At 43.3% G+C, this 19,222-nt stretch overlaps 1 protein-coding gene across 2 annotated transcripts in view; it reads right to left on the bottom strand.

Moving 5' to 3' along the window:
* The window catches only part of PLAA (phospholipase A2 activating protein), a 749,216-nt gene that overhangs the window by 49,867 nt on the left and 680,127 nt on the right, over positions 1–19,222 (bottom strand). For both annotated transcript variants that reach the window (XM_044061441.1, XM_044061440.1), the window contains one exon: positions 18,281–18,448. In XM_044061441.1, the coding sequence (XP_043917376.1) occupies positions 18,281–18,448 (168 nt within the window). The remainder of the gene's footprint in view (positions 1–18,280; positions 18,449–19,222) is intronic.

Below are 19,222 nucleotides of genomic sequence, written 5' to 3' on the forward strand. Positions count from 1 at the left end.
TGGAGTCCACAATCCTTGTATGCATTTGTCCAACATGTGCGCCCCCCCCAGCCTAGGTCTGAGGCGTCCGTTGTGATGGTTTGGCTTGCTTGAAAGTTGTGGAAGGGCAAGCCTGGGTTTGACTGGCATGCTTGAGCCCACCATAGGAACTCCTGTTTCAGGCATGGGATTAGTGGGATTTCGGTTTCTAAGCTGTGCCTGTGTTGAGACCATAAATTCTTTAGGTACCACTGTAGCTTTCTCATATGCAGTCTGGCATGTGGGACCAAGATTATGCATGATGCCATGAAGCCCAAGGCCTGCAGTACTTTTCTTGCTGTTAGTCTGTTCTGCTTTGTTAATGCCAAGAAGTAAAGAGGGAGTTGTTTTTGTTTTTCTGCAGTTAGGAATGCCATTTGTTTTGCTGTGTCCAATTCCACACCCAAGAATGTTCTTGTTTGGGATGGTATCAGTCTTGACTTTTGTAAATTGACTGTGTATCCCAGGGCTTGTAGTAAGCAAATGACTTTTTGTAAATCTGTTGTCAGCTTGCTTTTGTTGTCCGCTTGTAACAGGCAGTCGTCCAGGTATGGATAAATTTGGATTCCCTGTAGCCTGCAGTGGCGATTACTGATGCCAGGCATTTTGTGAATACTCTGGGCGCAGTAGATAAGCCAAAGGGCAATGCTGAGAATTGATAATGCTCTGATCCTGCAAGAAATCTGAGGTATCTTCTGCAATTTGGTCGTATGGGGACGTGCAGGTATGCCTCCTTGAGATCTAGAGTTACCAGCCAACACTCCTTGCCCAGCATGGGAAGAAGTTGCTGTAGGGTCAGCATTTTGAATTTTGGGACAATGATGTATGTGTTTAAGACGGACAGGTCGAGAATAGGTCTCCAACTTTTCTCCTTTCTTGGTACTAGGAAGAGTCTGGAGTAGAATCCTTTGCCCTGTTCTGTTATTGGTACTCTTTCCACAGCTCTTATCTTTGTTAATTGCGCTATCTGCTTTAGAGCTTCTGTTTTTTGATTTGGAGGTAGGTTTGGCATTCCTCTTTTTACTGGTAAAGTGTGGAAGTGGAACCTGTAACCTTGGTCTATGGTTTGCAAAATCCACTTGTCTTTTGTGATATAGTGCCAATTTTCGAAAATAAGGCTAACTTTCCGCCTAAAGGTGCTGTTATTTGCTCCCTGGTAGGCGGTGTCAGAGCCAAGTCACTGTGATTGTCCTGTTGCCGTGGCAGTGGTTGTGTCTGTGCCTCGGTTATTGCCTTGCCACTGTCGTCCTCTGTAGGCACCTCCTCTGGATTGATTTCTGCCTCTAGAGCGTCTATTCCTGCCTCTTTGAGATTTTGAGGAGTCTGGAAAGGACCAATTTTTGGCAGGCCAGTTCCTGCTAAACCTTGGGGGCTGAACCTGTAAGAAATCCTTAACTGTTTGTACAGATTTTGCCTTCTCTTCCATTTTCTTCATTACTTGCTGAGCAGGTGTACCAAATAGACTGGCCTTATCCATAGGAGCATCTAACAGCTTTGCTTTAACATGATCCGGCAAGACCTGTTCTTTCAACCATGCATGCCTTCTTATCACTGTGCCAAGTCATGGCTGATCTAAATGAAGCCTCCAGTGCATCATAGCCACATTTTAAAGAATGGTTACTAACCTGCTGAATGTTATTCACCATTTCTAAAACATATTTCTTATCTAAGGGGTCATCAGTGGACAGCTTCTTAGTTAACTGATCAAGCATAAACTCTTGGTATTGGATCATATGAAACTGACAGTTTAAAGCTCTAGCTGAGAGAGTAGCAGAGGTGTAAACTTTTTTCCCCCATCTCTCTAAGGACCGGGATTCCCTTTCAGAAGGAATAGGGTTTTTTGCTGAGGTCGAGGCTACTGCCCTAGGCCCCTGGGATATAGTCTCAGGATCTGCAAGTGGGGCCTTGTATAGGTGGTGATGAGTGTCTGGCACCCTGTAAAATCTATCTGGTTTGGCAAGGGCTGGAGGTAAAGTATCAGGAGCAGTGCAAACATCATTAAATGCATCATCCACAACAGGCAGTACTGGAGGTATAGCTAACGGCCTATGTTGTGGTAAGTGCAGAAAAGTCCTAAGCCTTTTTCTTGAATCTGAGAAATCTTGTCCCTGCCATTGGAATTGTTCTCTCATGGCATGTAAGGTTTCTCCAAAGGAGAATTCCTCTGGCGGAGAGGCAGATGGAATGGATTCTTCAGCATCTGAATCTTCATAAGTAGAAAAAGGAGCCTCTGGCTGGTCTGTAATGTCTGAGTCATCCGAAGAATCATCAGAGGACACTGGCTCGGGGGGCTCTGCTCTAGGTCTCTTTTCTGGGGGCTGAGAGGCCCTGTCTGGGTGGGATTGGGATCCCCTAATTAAGGATATTAAATCCTCAGCCAGAGTAAGCATTTGTGAACTAGAAGTGGGCCTGTGTGAGGGGGGCTTAACAGGCACTGATTTAACAGTTTTGGCTGCTTTAGCCCTGGCAAAGGCCTTAATAGACATGGCTGCAGGAGGCCTAGCAGCACCACGTGCTGGGGTAGAGACATCCAAAGGAATGGTGTCTGATAAATCACTAGGAACCACAGTAGTAGGCAAAACTTCTGAGGCCGATTCAACTAAGGTAGCAGGAGCCTCAGTAGTAGTCATGGATTCGGCTGAAGATTGACCGGTTTTCTCGGTTTCGGCCGAAACCGAGACACTTGCGGCTTGCTTAACCGTGGTTTCGGCCGAAACCACGGACCGCGAGTGTCGGTCTTTTTCTTTGCGTTTTTTAACAATTTGGGTAGTCGGAGGATCCGACGGCATAATGTACGCAAAATCTGAGCCGAAAAACTGTTCAGCAAACTCCGACCGACGCCTAAGCGTTCGTCGGTTGAAGGAAGCACAGGCCGAACAGGCTGCTACGTCGTGGTCTGGGCCTAAGCAAGGCAGGCAGTAAGAGTGGAAATCTTTATGAGGTATTTGTTTCCCACAAGTTAAACAGTTATTGACTTTTTCTGACATCGGCTGAGGCAAGAAAGAGTCCCCAACGTGGTACTTAGCTTTTAGAAGTCTTGAAGTAGTATTCGGTAGTAGTAATCTCTGGATCTGACCGACCGGCACTTGCGAACAGCTTCTGCTTCGGGCGCCGCGCGGCAAGAAAGACTGAGGAAAATGGGGTCGGCTGATGCCTTTATACCCGAAGACCAGCAGAGATGACGTCGGGTGAAGTGCGACATCAGCCGAAGCCGGACCCAGACTTTGGAATCCGGCCGACCGAAGGGCTGCCTGACGACAGGACAACCCATTTGTTATGACTGCAGATGCATCCTTGAAGGACATCAGCTGGAGGTGGGAGACAGGATCAAAGGCTTTGGATAGATTTAAGAACAGAGAAGAGACAACGTTTCCTGAGTCACAAGCTTTGTTGACAGTGTCAGTAAAGGACAGTAGAGCAGTGACAGTGCTGTGTGCTGTTTTGAATCCATGTTGGGTGGCACAGAGAAGATTACTGACAAGTAGGTATTGAAGAAGTTGGTTCTGGATACATTTTTTTAGAATTTTTGAGTGTGGTGAAAAAATAGCAACTGGCCTATAGTTAGAGATTTCTGTGGAGGTGCCACCTTTGTGGAGAGGAAGGATGAAGGTTTTTTTTTCCACAGGGAGGGGACACAAGACTCCTTGATGGATTTACTAATGATTATTAAGACAGGGTAGGGAATTGAGTCAGCAGACATTTTTAGAAATTCATTGAGGTCTGTGTTGAGGTAACAAAAAAGAAATTCCCTAAGTCTTTTCTTGGAATCTAAAAAGTCTTGGCCTTCCCAATGGAAGTGTTCCCTCAAGGTATGCAAGGTTTCCCCAAAGGAAAAATCCTCAGGAGGGGATACAGAAGGGATGGACTGTTCTGCATCCGAATCCTCAAAAGGAGAGTAAGAGTGTTCCTCTGCATCAGAATGTTCTGATAAAATGGGACCTGTAGATGGGCCCTGTGCAACAGGCCTCGAGGGATGCCTGGCTGCTTTGGATTTAGTAAAGGCCTTAATTGAAAAAGAAGATGAGGGCCTAAAGACACCATGAGTGGAGGTGGACCTGTCCACATTAGTAGGCTCAACATTAGCAAAGGCTTCGGTGGTTGTAGTCTGGGAAAGGGCCGAGGTTCCAGCGGTCTCGGGTACAGAGGACACCGCCAAAGGAGTGTCGTCGGTAGTCAGGGACTGCAAAAGCGTCTCGCTGAGAACCGGACCACGTGTAGCCTGTTTTGGCGTGGTGTCGGCGGGGACCACGGGCCTTGCGTGTCGGTCCTTTTCCTTGCGTTTTTTGGACAAAACGGTAGTCGGAGTGTCCGACGACATTTTATAATCAAAAGCTTTACCAAAGTAGTGTTGGGCGAACTCCGCCCGACACTTAATAGTGCGTTTATTGAAGGTAGCGCAAAAGCGACAGCCCGAGACGTCGTGGTCTGGGCCCAAACAAGGTATGCAAAGGGAATGGAAATCCTTATGCGGTATTTGCTTCCCACAAGAAATACAATTATTAACTTTTTCTGACATCGGTCTGAGGCAAGAAAAGTTTCAACGGGTACTTAGCTTTAATGAAGACTTCGGTTTCCAAAATTTTCGTAATTCAGGAGCTGGCCGACCGGCACTTGCGAACTGCTCCTGCTTCGGGCACCGCGCGGCAAAAAAGACTAAAGAACATGGCGTCGGCTGTGTCTTATATACTCTGGCCTCACTGACGTCAGTAGAGAAAGCGACGACAACCGACGCCGGACCAAGACTTTGGAATTCGGCCGACCGAGGGACCGCCTGACGGCAGAGAACCCATCTGTGATTACTGCAGCTGTATGCACGATGAACATCATGGTCTGAGCTTGCACATGAGGAATTTGATAAAGGAAGTAGAAACCAGATGAAGGGAAAAGGAAAATGTGGAGTGACATAGGAAGCTGAGAGAAGGTAGAGAGAAGAAGCTGTGGTATCAATGAAGTAAGTTAAATTGAGTTGCTATGTCAGGGGAGGTACTAACACAGGATGGTTGGGGGAGGACTGACTTCCTAGGTTTAGGATTGTTTTGATAGTGTGCCAGAAGGTTTTTGGACTGGATTTGTGCTGATCTTGTGGCTTTGCATAAAACGTATTTTTGTCTAAATTAACCTGCTTATTTACAAGGTTATGCAGTGCTTTGAAATGCTGCAAATTATTGTGAGTCTTATGTTTTAGGTAAGTTGTCCAAGCCTTGTCTCTTTTTTGCATGAATGATCTGGTATAGACAGAAAGCCAAGGAGTATAGCTAGTTTTGACTCTCTTCCTTCTGGTGGGAGCTAAACTGTTTATAGTGTTTAGGAATGTAGAATTAAATTGCACTGCATCATCTAGTGGCAAGTATTTATGGAAGGACCAACTGATGGAGTTTAATAACTTTGTATATGCCTGTTGGCCAAAGTTGGATAGGTTTCGTACCGTCTTGTAGATGTGTTGTCTACATGAATGTGAAATAAGTCTAGTTGTACAGACAGGGTGGTTGATCACTAACAGAGGGTGGAAATGTTTTGGACTGTGGACTGAGAGAAACTGTTAGGATGGGAGACCAAAATCCAATCAATTATTGAGCTGTTTTGGTTTGCAGCACTGGTAAAGGTTGGGTAAGTAATTACTTGAGAAAATACAGATAGGTATATGCTATCTTTGGGAAATTGTAAGTTAAGTTTCTGCCAGTCAGTATTGACATCACCTAATATTACTGTTTCTAGAGAGAGATTTTGTGATACCCAAGACAGGATACTTTCCAGAGCTGATAGTTTATTGCCAGGGGGTATGTATAAAGCTATAATGCAGTGACTTTTATTATTGTTTAATTTAAGGTAGGTGATCAATAGTTCAGCTTTGTCAAAGGAGGGTACGGATTGGTTGTGAGAGGTTAGGGAAACAGAAGCATGATATACTACTGCAACACAGCCTCTTTTTCCTTGTAAGTCAGTCAGCTCTGAACATATTTAAAGCCTGGGGGAAGTACTTTGGTATCCTTTGCGTGTGGTTTAAGCCAGGTTTTAGTGATTACTAGTATATCAGGAGACTGTGGAGTCATTCAAGCATGGAATTCAGAAATTGTGTTGCACATGCTATGTGAATTTACTGAGATAAATTTAAGCATATTTTGTGTACCTGGAATATGGGTTGAAGATGTGGATTTTGAGATGTTGAGACCAGGGTTAGGGTGGATGTCACCACAAAGCAGAAGGAATTTCAAGATTATGTAATAAAGACAGGACTTCATTTTGTTTAAAGTGTCATTATGTGTAATGTTAAACAGGTACTGCTGCATCTGAAACAGTATGGGTTTAAAGAACAGAATACTGTCTATGTGAAAGTGATGGGTAGGGAGTAGTGATCTGTGTTATTGGTGTACAAGATAGCGCCTGTAGGAGGGCTTAGAACAGGTTGGATAAGGACCAGATAAGATGATAGTGAAGAGAGGGAGAACAGCATTAGGGATAGGGAAGTAAGGAGAATAATTTTAGAATAGGGATTATTAGAGAGTTAATCAGACAAACTACTTAAGTGGATGATTTGAGGTGAGTAATAAAGTTTGTAGGCTGGTTAGGCTTATGGGTCTATAGCTGCCAGGGTTGGTTGATGGACCCTCTGGGTCAAAGCCAGTACTTAGACTGTGGTTGAAGAGAGTGCCAAGTGGTTCCATTAGGTCCTGTGTTATACCATTTAGTAGGCAGCCCTGGATGCCACCTGGTCTCAGAGGCAGTGTTTTTGGCCATGGAGAGTGCGGTTATGACCTGCTCTTTGGAGACACTAGGTAGAAGACTGGTGACAAGTATACACTGGAGTATATCTGATGGAGACAGGGGGGTGAAGTTTGTGCCAAATCTGTCTGCGAGCAGGTTGGTGATGTCCTCAGAGTCATATGAGTGGTACCGTCCACTACTAGTTCAGCAAAAAGCTGGGCCTTCCTTTTTAGATTTCTGACACAGCTAAAGAGCACCTTGTGATTTCCTTAGCTAGCAATGCTAATTTAGCTTCATAACTGGCTTTAGAGGACTTTACAACATATTTAATTTGCTTGTCCAAGCTGTGGAGGGTGTCCCTTCCTCTGCTGAGTCAGTTCCTTCTTGTTCTTATACAGTAGTTTTTTCCTCTTGTTGTACAACCTATTTATGCTTGATGTCCACCAGGGTGGCTTGTTTTTTTTTTGTGAAGACCTCTTTTGATCCATTCAGATACAGCAGAGTCTATACATTTGTATAGGCGTTTATATAGTGTACAACGATGTCCAGAAGTCATTAATGACAGGGGTAGCAGGGGGTTTGAAACTATTTATGCCATTGTCTAGGAGGCTATAGTTTGCTTTGGAGAAATTTTTCATCCTTGTTGCTCTTGGGGTGGGGGGTCAGGTATGATCTTTACTTTGAACGAGACTGATTTATGATCTGACATTACCAGGAAGGGCAAAACACAGGGATTAGTGCAGAGACCTCCTATGCTGGTGAGCCAGAGACCTCCTATGCTGGTGAGCCAGAGACCTCCTGTGCTGGTAAGTACTAAGTCTAGGACATTCGAGCCCCTTCTGGGGGTGCAGACCATCTGTTCCAGAGCATTTCTATTAAAGTCCAGGAACCTAAGGGCAAGCATGTTTGTGCTCGTATACGACTCCCAATCGATGGAAATCACCTATGACCAAGGTGTTTGGCTGTACAATGAGTGACTCAAGTAGGTCTAGGTAGCCAGAGTGGTTCTCTGCTCATGGTGAAGGACCAATAGCTAACAATGATATGGAAGAGGGTTTTACTTACAGTTAGACATGGAGTAGCTCTAGGGAGTCATACTGTTTGACCAGTCCTGAGATGCATTTGTCTTTAATGAAGATGGATACACCCCTGCCTTTTGTTCTTTCATGCTCATTTTGAGGTCTGAATGTGTGGAAGGCACTGTAGCATGGCTGGGACTCTGTGCGGTCTTGAACCTTGAAATAACTCACTAAATTAGCTTTACTGATTCTCGTGAGAGGAACCTGTGTCTGTTCGCGATGGTGGCAAACAAGATCTGACGTAATAGGGATGTAATACTGCATTATGGGTAGTATGAGGAGCTCCAGAGCTAGATATGAAGTCTGGAATATGTGGCTGAGTCGGATCCAGGGATCCGAACCCATGGATTGAGGATGAATGAAAAGGACAACATCAAATACCATGTTTGTAAGAGAACAACTAGAGTTTCTGGCTACATATGAAAAAGAATGATAAAAACCAGTATATGCACAACACTATGTATCAGGTCACAAAGAAAATATTAACAGAATAGATATAGGCAACTGGAAACATATCATACTGAGGAGTTACTCATTAAATAAAAACAAAAAAGAAAATAAGGACAGTGCAGCGGGCATCTGGAGAAGGAAAACGAGGACCCAAGATTTAGGCAGCAGATGAAAAAAGGTGATGAAATAAGAAAATGGGTAGAGGCAAAGCAAACCCCTGGACAACAGAAAAATTGATTACCTACCATATACAGGAATAATGTCTGAATTAAATAAAGGCTGGACAATGAGAACTGTAGGTAAAGCCAGCTATAGTAGACTTTATAACACAAGCAAGAACTCAGTCTGAAACAAAATTAAAAGAAAAAAATCAACATGGTCCCAAATTAAGACTGAACTGGAGAAAGAGTCTACAGGCAGTGAACCAGGTGAGGCCAAAAGAAGAGAAACCAGACTTGGCGGGGCCAATAGGCTACATAAATTTCACCTATACATGCTATAAAATGTAGGATATTTTAAACATTCACCTGGACATGCCTACACAGAACTGAAAAAAGTTCCCTCAGGCAGAGGGTTTATGTTGCAGATGCGATAAAGACAGTCATCGCAACATATGTTTTGATATGTTCATAATTTCAATGGTATAAACTAGAATTACAAGCAGTTAATATAATGTGGGATAAACTCTGCTTTAGTAAGGATATTTTACTTTTGAAATGGAGCAACTTGAAACAACCGAAGTTAAAAGCCTAATCTTTTTCTGTTAATGATAGCTGCAAGCAATCTATCGCAAGAAAGTGGAAGACTAACGACAAACCAACAATGGCTGAAATAAAAACCATTATAGATGACATTAATGGAAGAGAGCTGAGGGAGAATGGGATGAGAAAAGTAAGTTTTCTGATTAATAAATTAAACAGATGGAATCTTTGCTAAATGAACACTACCAGAACAATACATGCCCTGTCAAGGATATGTAATACATTACATTCATTACTTACTGGTTTCAGGTATGTTATAATTAATTTATGTTAATGTAAGAATTGTTTTTATTGCAAACATTTTAACTTTGTTTAAAAGTTTGGTTAGCTTAATGGAAGCAAAATATGATTACATTTAAAACGCAGTTATCTATAATCTAAGGATTTGTTTGACTATTATGTACTTGTACATAAAATGAGCAATAATAAAAGGAAGTTGTATTCTTACCGTAACTTTCCATCTGTGTTGTCGAGCTTCATTCATTCATGATGGATGGGTCTCGGTTCCATCCTCGGAACCGACTCAGCCGATATAACAAGCTCGTGCCAGCCAAAAACTCTCAAGCTAAGGTTACCCACAGTGCCCCTCTCCTCAGCTCCTCAGATCGAGTTTGCCCATAAGAGTAAGAAAGCGAAGGCTTTGTCTGAGCAAATGCCCTATCATGTAACCAGGACCAAATCTGAACCTCTAGGAGGAGTCTTTTGGAGGGGGTAGGAGGGTGGGATGTCATGAATGAATGAAGATCGACAACACAGATAAAACATTATGGTAAGAACATAACTTCTTGATCTGATTTTGTCGATCTTCATTCATTCATGATGAATGGGACAGAGTTCCTACTTACTTTATGTTCCAGGAGGCCCCATGGAAGGATATTCCTGAGTACCATTGAGACAAATCATGATCTCCCCCTGGAGACTATGTCCAATTTGTAATGAGTGACAAAGGTATGAGGGGAAGCCCAAGTAGCTGCTGCGCAAATGTCATCCACAGAAGCTCTCAAATGAAAGGCTACTGAAGTTGAAAATGATTTGGTTGAATGCGCCTTGATTTTAATTGTTAAATGCATTTGATTTTGTTGATAGACAAAGGAGATGCAGTTTCTCAACCATTTTGCCATAGTGACTTTAGAAACTGATTTTCCCAACGTGGGTCCTGAAAAAGACAGGAACAATTAGTCAGACCTTCAGAATGATTTAGTCCTGTTTAAGTACAAACACAACTGTCTATGTACATCCAATAAATGCAAACAATATTCTCCTTTGTTAGAAAAGTTTGTGAAGAAAACTGGCAGATCGATGGATCGATTAATACTTAGCAATGAGACAACTTTGGGTAAAAAGGAGGGGATTAGTCCAAAGAGAAACTTTCTCTGTGAAAAACTATGTAAGGGCGCCTGACACACAAGGCCTGTAATAATGATATTCTTCTCGCTGAAGTAATAGCTACCAGGAAAAAAGTTTTCCAAGACAACAAATTTCATATCGCAGGTGGCAGCTGGCTCAAAGAGTTGATGACTCAAAGTTTGAAGGACCAGCGTCAAATTCCAAGGTTCAATGGGCTCCTTTAAAGGGTGGTTTTAAATGCATGACTCCTTACAAGAAGGTTTTGCAGAGAAGGTGCGATATTAAAGAGAAGTCTTTGAAACCATTATGGAAATTTGAGATAGCTGCTAAATGGACCCTAACAGTAGAAGCTGAGGCTCCTGACTAGAGTAAGGTTGATAAATACTCCAACACTGAATTAATCGGAGCTGAAATGGGGTCCAGCCCTTTTTCTATAGACCAACACACATCTGTTCCATTTGTTATAATAAATTTTCCTGGTGGATGGTTTATGGGAAGCCAAAAGTATTTTTTGTACAAGGGAAGATAGATTATTCTGCCTGGCAATTACCAGAAGTGGAGGTGCCAAGCTGTCAGCTTGAGGCTTGATAGGTTGGGATGGATCCACCCCTGGGGATGGGACAGCAATCTCGGAGTTGGGTCCACAGTTCATGGGTGGTGAACCAGATGAGGCCAAAGGAAGGGAAACCAGACTTGGCGGGCCAATAGGGTGTAATGAGGATCACTTTGCTTCTCAACTGAAGTGCTTTCTTTAAAAATTGCAGAATAAGAGGAAAGGGGAGGAAGGCATAAAGCAGTCCCCGGGGGCTAATCATGAACAAGAGCTTCCCTCGGGGACTCCCCCTGAGGAGGGATTAGGGCAAAGTACCTGCTGCATTTATGGTTGTTGGGAGATGCAAAAAAATCGTAGCAAGGCTGACCGCAGCGAATGAAAATCTCAGTCGCTAACTTGGGATTGACACACCACTCGTAAGGCAGGAGAATGCATCTGCTCTGTTTGTCCGCAATCACGTTGGAATTCTAGGGAATGTGCATTGCTACTAGAAAGCGGTTGGAGGCTATCACCCATTGCCATACTCTCATGGCTTCCTGACACCCCCCCCCCCATTTTTTGATATACTAGATCACCGACGTGTTGTCCGAATGGATAACAACTGCCCCCGAATGGGAGGGCAGACTGGAATGCTTGCAATGCCAGAAGCACTGCCCTCAATTCAAGCATGTTGATATGCAAGTTGGCCTCTAAGGGGGACCAAGTGCCTTGGACCATCTTTCCCTGAAAATGCCCACCCCCACCCCATTAGGGATGTGTCTGTGGTCACTACAGCCTTGGGCTGAGAGGATGAGAAAGGGCGACTCCATAACTCCTTTTCTGGCTTCATCCACCAATTCAGATTCTGCTTGCAGTGGTTTGTTATGTGGATTGGGTGGGACATAGGATGTGTTAATAGGGACCACTGTGATGCTAGGAGCCATTGTAGTGGCCTCATATATGGCCTCGCTAGGGGAACTATAGTAATTGCTGCTGCCACAGACCCTAGCAGTTGAAGGACTAAACGAGCTGGGACTTTGTCCTGACAGAGTATCACTCGGAGATGAGATTTTAGCCTGTGGAGTCTGAGAGGAGGAGGAGCAACAAGGCAGAACCTTGTGTCGAATGTTGCTCCTATGAATTCTAGGCTTTGAGTAGGTACAAGCTTCAACTTTTCTTTGTTTATTGAGATGCCTAAGATTCATGCTAGCTTTAGGGTGTAGTGCAAGGCAAGTAGTAGTAGATGCTTGGTGGGGGTGGTAAGGAGCCAATCGTTTAAATATGGAAACAACTGGAATCCTTGCAATCTCAAGTGAGCCGTTACTACTTCCATACATTTGGTGAACACTCTGAGGGGTGTGGAGAGACCAAAGGGCAGAGCTCGAAATTAGTAGTGATTGGCTCCCAGCCGGAAGCAGAGATATCTTTTGGAGCATTTGTCCATCTTTATAAGGTAATACGCATCTTGGAGACCTATCGAGCACATCCAGTCGTCTTTTTCCAGGAAAAGGCGGACAGACTGAACCGTGACCAACTGAAATTTGGTCCATCTGACAAACTTGTTTAGGATGCAGAGGTCCAAAATTGGTCTCCAGTCCCCTGTCTTTTTTGGCAATAAAAAGAACCTTGAGCAAAATCCAGATTCTATTTGGTCTGGTGGAACTGTTTGGATGACTCTTTTTTCGAGCAGCTTTCAAATTTCTTGTGCTGCTGAGTCCCGGTGACTGGGTGGAAAGTCAGGGATTCACTTTGCAGCCTCGGATAAAGATCGAAGGGAATGTGGTAACCTCTGGTAATTATCATCTGCACTCAGGAATCTGTTACTGAATGCCAGACTAAGTGGTGCAGACAGAATCGCCCCCCTACTGCTGCTAGAGGCAAGCAATCGGGCTGCTCTTCAAGAGTGATGGTAGGGCTGCCCAGAGAAAGAATCCCTGGAGCCCTGATTACACACACCCCCTCTGCCTCTGTGGGGGTGTCTGTGTCTTCCTGATGAGTTCCCCCTTCTGTCCCGGGTGGGGGGGGGGTCCCATTGAAGATGGGTAAAATGTGCCAAGTAATTCAATGACCATATAGCAAAGGTCACTGAAGCATAAACCCCGCTTCCCTAGTCTGTCCATTGTCCCAGACTCTCTGTTTGGAGGATGAACAGCAGGACTCTCCTCAGAGTTCTTTCCTAGTGGCTACCACCACCACCATAGCATCTACTGCCAAGCCTTTGGACCAATAGGGCTGATCCTCGGGGGGGGGGGGGACTATTTTGTGTAGTCTCTGGGGAATTAGCTCAATGGTGTCAGGGGCCTTGTAAGCATACTGCACAATGAGCTTGACCAACTCATTTGCAGGTGGGGTCATCCAGGAAGTACAGGGCCAGGCAAGGAAAACCTGCAAGAATACGGATTCCTCTGAGGAAGGGTTGGTGGGCTTCCAATCAAGAAGATCCCTACTATGTCTCCAAAGGAGACATCCTCAGAGGGCGACCATGGGGATCCTTCCCCTTCATCAAAATCTGTATATTTTCGATGAGAGATTCCTCAAGTGAATCAATGTGCTTCCTCTTGCATGATCTCTTACGGGGTGGCTCATCAGGGGGAAGGTCTGAAGAGGAATCTGAAGAGAGAGTACCCTGCTGTGGGGTATCTTGCTGCTCCTGTGCTCGATGTCCCAGTGTAGTGGACTGGGGCAGCTGCGAGCCAGAGGACATATATATATATATATATATATATATATATACATGAGACATTCTGGTGCCATCTGCGAGCCTGCTGAGGTGAGTGGCCTCTCAATAACCTGGAAGGCAGGCCCGCCTGAAGAGGGAAGTGAGCCCGGAACAGAGAAAGACAACCTCAGTAGTGTGGTCATACCTCACTCCGACGAGCCTGCCTCCAGGGAAGAAGCCTCGAGAGGACACGGAGTTGCCAAAGCAACTGGAACCGTAGACAGCATGTAGAAAAAATTGGTGCCGTACTTGGGAGTCACAGTGCCGACAGAGCAGTCAAGATCTTGAGGGCAGGTCGGCTCCCCACTGAGCCATGGTCCACAGTCTAGGTTCCGGAATCACTGTAAGATCTACCAGTGAAACCGAAGTAGCTGGCACCAGGAGAGGCATCAGCATCGAGGGCTTCAAGACCTGAGGGGAGTTTGAAGGAGGAATATAGGTTGGAGTCTGTGGAGAAAAACCCTCGGCTCCACGTGGGAGAGAGGCCCTCGGAGTTGGGATGCCTCTGGCCGCTATGGGCTGATCCACAAGTCTCACTACACTGAGCTCCGGAAGACTCCTGGTGGAACGAGTTGACATCCCTGACGGAGATTCAGGCCGGTCAAGGAAAGAACTAAGCTGCTGTCCAACAAAGGGGTCAATGGACAGGGAATATCGAGACCTGGCCATTGTCTCTACCTTCGGCACCGTGGTCGGAAGAAGGATGTGATGATGGGGGGGGGGGGCACCAATTTTACAAGAGAAGCTTTTGTTGGTGCTGAGAGGATCAGTGGTACCGTGGAAGAGGTCGGTACCATGGCAATAGTGGAAGTCGGTTCCGTAATCAAGGACGGCACTGTGGAGAGAGGTTTAAGGTCCAGTGCAGAGGTAGTTGTTGGAGTCAGTTTGGCATGTTTAGCCTTCGGTTCAGTATGAACCTCTGCTTTAGCAGTTTTTGGTTCCTGTGACTGAGGTGACAATGAGACCGAATGACTCCTCTTTTTTGTCTCTTTTTAGGAGGGGTTGAGACCTCCGCCTCAGATAAAGCCTCTGGGAAAGGGTTTTTTAACAGACCTTTTAAAATTAACTTGTTTTTGCACTATGCTAAGGTGCAGGCAATTAAAGCTCTTACAGAGCTCGCACAGAGGTTGAACATTCAAATGAGGTAGTCCTAAGCAGTATACGCAGGAGAGAGGACCATCGGAATTTGGCATTTTCCTGCTACATTTGTCACACTGTTTAAACCCAGTAGTGCCTTTGTCAGCCATTGTCAATGGGCACAATTAAACAACAATGAAACATTCTGCTATGCGACCAGAGATACGCACACGCACGCACGCGCGTACGTGCACAGTAAGGAAAAGGTGTTTCTTTTTTTTTTTGGCTATTTACCAACAATGGTAAAAGGAGATATACCCAGAGAGTAAAAAGAAGCGGAGGAGAAAATACCGATGGTACTGAAATTACCAAGAGGTAAAGGGAAGGGTGGGGCCTGCACCAACAATGGTACGAAGAAATACCAATAAGGTAACAAAGAGATCAAATTCACTCCACTGTAAAAGGAGCTATATCTAAAGGTATAGACTAAGCAATAAAAGGATTATAACAGAAGTCTAAATTCTCGAAAAATTCAGTGAAAAATAGCACATTTAACTTGAGAGCTGGCCTGTTGTGTCTTGAAACTCTACACAGTAAATGAGATCAGATGAGATGAGGAGAGGGGCACTATGGATAAAGTACAGTTTTGTACCTACCATAAATGTAGATGTTCGAGTGTTCACACTGCTGCAGTCATTACACTTGGGTTATCCTGCCGTCAGGTGGTCCCGCAGTCGGCCGGAGTTCCAAAGTCTTGGTCTGGCGTCAGTTGCTGTCGCTTCTTCCCTAACGTCAGTGTGCCAGGGGTATATAAGATGCATCAGACGCCATTTTCTTCAGTCTTTCTTGCCGTGCAGTGTCCGAAGTGAGATTTTTGAAGTCGAATTTCAGATCCAAAGTCTTCAATAAAGCTAAGTACCCCGTTGGGGAAACTTTTTTCTTGCCTCAGACCGATGTCAGAAAAAGTTAATAATTGTGTCAGAAAAATATGTATTAATGTGTGTGCTTAATGCTGATTAGAAACTAAATAAGTTAACACATTTTTCATTCTATTTTATATGCACTATTTTATATACAGTTGAGTTTCATATGAGACTAAAAGATGCTTTTTGAAACTGCAGTGTGCTTTCCGAAACTTGCAAGATGCCCTCTGACCTAGTAATTGCTAGCACAGCAATATTCATGTTTATGCCTTTTGGAAATGTACTTGAGAAGCAGGTGATTATCTGCTAGGTCAGGAAGAAATGAATGAACAATGCTATATTCTGAAATGTAATGATTTTGAACAATCAGCTCTGTTCGAAGTATGAGAACATGCACAGCTGCAGAAGTTAGAGATAACATAGACAAAAGACTGTTAGAGAAATGAACTGCAATCTATACTTGCTTTGTGCTCGAATTAGCCACAGTACCTTGAATGGTAACATTGCATATATCTAACCGGTGGTACTTGTTTTGTGAGATAATATAACATTGCTACACTGCACTTCAAAAAGAGACATATATGTGTGCCACAGTAATAAATACATACTGATGAAGAGGCATGCTTGCATTAGCCTGTTGCTGGATTAGGGGTAGTAACGCCTGTACTACCTCCGCATACATATTAGCATTGTTAAAAAAGTCTTAGTAGTATGGATAGCAAATAATAAAGTACTACAAAGGCAGGATGAGGAGTAGTCAACTCTAGAAGAGAAGCTGCTGTTAAAAAGGGATAATTAGTAGGGTTTATAACATATTGCATGATGACTATAAGAATCAATCAGAGGAGGTTAGAAATGACTGGGAAGAGAGACTGGAAAAGCAATTTACAAGGGAACAATGGGAGGACATACGTATGGCTCCGAAATTTGCAACAAAATCTAAAAGGTTTAGGATTTTTGCTTGGAAGTGTTTGCAGAGATATTTTTTATACACCAAGCAGGCTTCAAAGAATATTTCCTCCAGTAGATAGCAAATGCTGGAGGTGTGACGGCAAAAGGAGAAAGAGATACATGGGGCATGTTTTTTGGGAGTGCAGTGAATTGGCAGATTTAAAAACTCATTATAGAGTATCAGGGGAGCAAATGGCTGTAACTAAGGAATGGAAACTATTCTTCTGAATTGGGACACAGGATGTGAACTGCCTACAAATAAAAAGGCCTTGTTAAGTTTAATTCTATTGGCTACTAAAAGCAATTAGTAGAAATGGAAATCAAAATCTAAACCAATTGTATATGAAGAACTAACAACTGTAAAAAAAACTGGAAGCGGGATCTTTAGAAAAAGAAGGCACACATTACATAGAAATAAATGGAATTTGTGGGAACAATAAATGCAGAATAATGTTCAGAAGGAGGAAGGAGGGCAACCATTTGAAATCTCAAGACCTATTAGAGTGAGTCCTGAAACAAAGACTGAACTGTCAAAAAAAAAAAACAGGACAGACTTGCATATACCAAGTCCAAGATTGCCATTTCCAGGAATGTTTTTTTTCTGAGGTATGGAAGTCTGGGGATATGTGGGAGACTTCCCTCCACATGGGGGGGGGGGGGTGTAGGTGGCCCCACGGCAAAAAGGAAGTTTAAAGGAGAAGACTGATGTTTGAGATTTGCTCCTCTCATGTAGTTCCAATCTGTCAACATTCTACATTTCTAGTGCTGGCATTTCAATAGGGATCCAGAAGGAGTGAGGTTTAAGGGAAGGTAAGAATTGAGCAATTTAATGCTGGACTGACAGACAGTTGTTATAAAGACAAAAAACATGTAATGTATATGTGTAAAATGAAACAAATTTTAATACATATTTTTTTTTTAATCTATGTATGCCTATGTCTTAAATGCTAAATTAATAAAGGTGTTTTAAAAAGAGAGTAGGTTGAGGACTGATTTCTGGCAACTAGTAGGCAATTACACAGCATAAACAGCTTATCCACAGGTACCTCAGAATAGACGGATGACGATGATGAGATGTGATGGTTAAGCATGATAATGCAATGGTTAGCACTGCTGCCTCAAAGTGTTAGGGTCTAGGTTCAAGTCAGATATCAGGTTACTGTCTGTTTGTATTCTGCATGTTCTCGCAAATTGTATGTGTGCTCCCTCCAGTACGCTGGATAATCTCTCTTCACAAAAACAATTCAACTGCATGGCTGATCTTAAATTACTGCCCATGTACATAACACCTGTGGACAAGCTCATGGGTGAAAAGGCTGTCATGGATCAGACCTGGTTAAACTAAATAAAAAAAAAAGAATCTTTACTTGAACATAGAAAGTCTCAACATTTTACTAATTACCACAAATTTGTCCCAAGGGTTCCAGCTGTGTTCTTCACTGACTGGGGTGACAGGTGCTGACTGAAGTTTCTTTTTGGGGATAAACTCTTGGCTAGACTTGTAAGGGCCCCAGGGCCATTACCCTAGTAACCTCCCATGACCCTATGAATTAAATATTAAATTAATTTCAAGCACAACACAGCTGTAATTACAATGCTGAAATATAGCAAAAACAAATGCATTTTTAGCTAAGCTTATTTAGCAGTCAAGTGCATCTGACTATGTGACATCCTATGACTCTGGGGAATTTGCTTCTCCACACAGTAATTGCACAAATTACCTTCAGGCCATTTTGCTGCTTTCCACAGAGTGTCCAGCTGTTCTGCAGTTGGAGCTTCGTCACCAGTAGGACTACAGACCATACACAGCAGCTTTTCCAGGCTCACTAGTTCTTTTTCAGACAATCTATATCCTTCTGGTGCATCATTATTCAGTTCCTTCAGCTTACCTACAGTAATGCCAATCAGATAAAGGAGACACATGTAATAAACATCACACTTTGACATACAAAACTGCAGTCATAAAAGTCAGGAAATCAACACACTAGACTCGGCTCTGCAACTAACTCTGACAGACTCAAAGAAAATATAGATATGCTGAAAGTTTACATTTGTTTATGTCAAACAGGAAAGCATAAAAGTAGTGCAACTCTTCTCAGTTTTTTGGGGTATAGTTCAATCACATCATTTTAAAATACATACAGGAGTGTGCTGGTACATATATTACGTACACACATACACACTTACTTGCAGTGAAAGACAAATGGGTGACTAATAAAAGTATAGGTACTATTGGCATTCTGTTTAAGAAATGCAGAAAACTAGACTTCCAAGATGGCTGCACACCATTCAACAGCTCAACTGAGAAATAAGAGCTAGTAAAATTCAATTACTGGCTAGCAGATACACTGCCTGGATGCAAGCAAGGAAGAAATTTACAGAATCTGAAAGAAAATCAACTAGAAAAGATGGAGAGATAAAACACTGACTGGGAAGAATCCTGCAGCTGTTCAGCAAAAAGCAGTTCAAGCACCAGCTTTAGTACAACAGATAGCTTCCAGTAATTTAAAGGAAATAAATCAAATGTACTCAGAGCTGATTAAAATAAATAGTACATCAATGCCTATAACAAAAGGTGAGAAAAAAATAGAAGCTCTAACTAGTCATTCAGATGAACTGATAAAACTGCAAAAATCAGAAGATGAAATGAAGAGAAGGATGTC

This window comes from Protopterus annectens, chromosome 2.part0 (assembly GCF_019279795.1).
Source record: "Protopterus annectens isolate FY-2018-M chromosome 2.part0, PAN1.0, whole genome shotgun sequence".
Classification (NCBI taxonomy): domain Eukaryota; kingdom Metazoa; phylum Chordata; order Ceratodontiformes; family Protopteridae; genus Protopterus; species Protopterus annectens.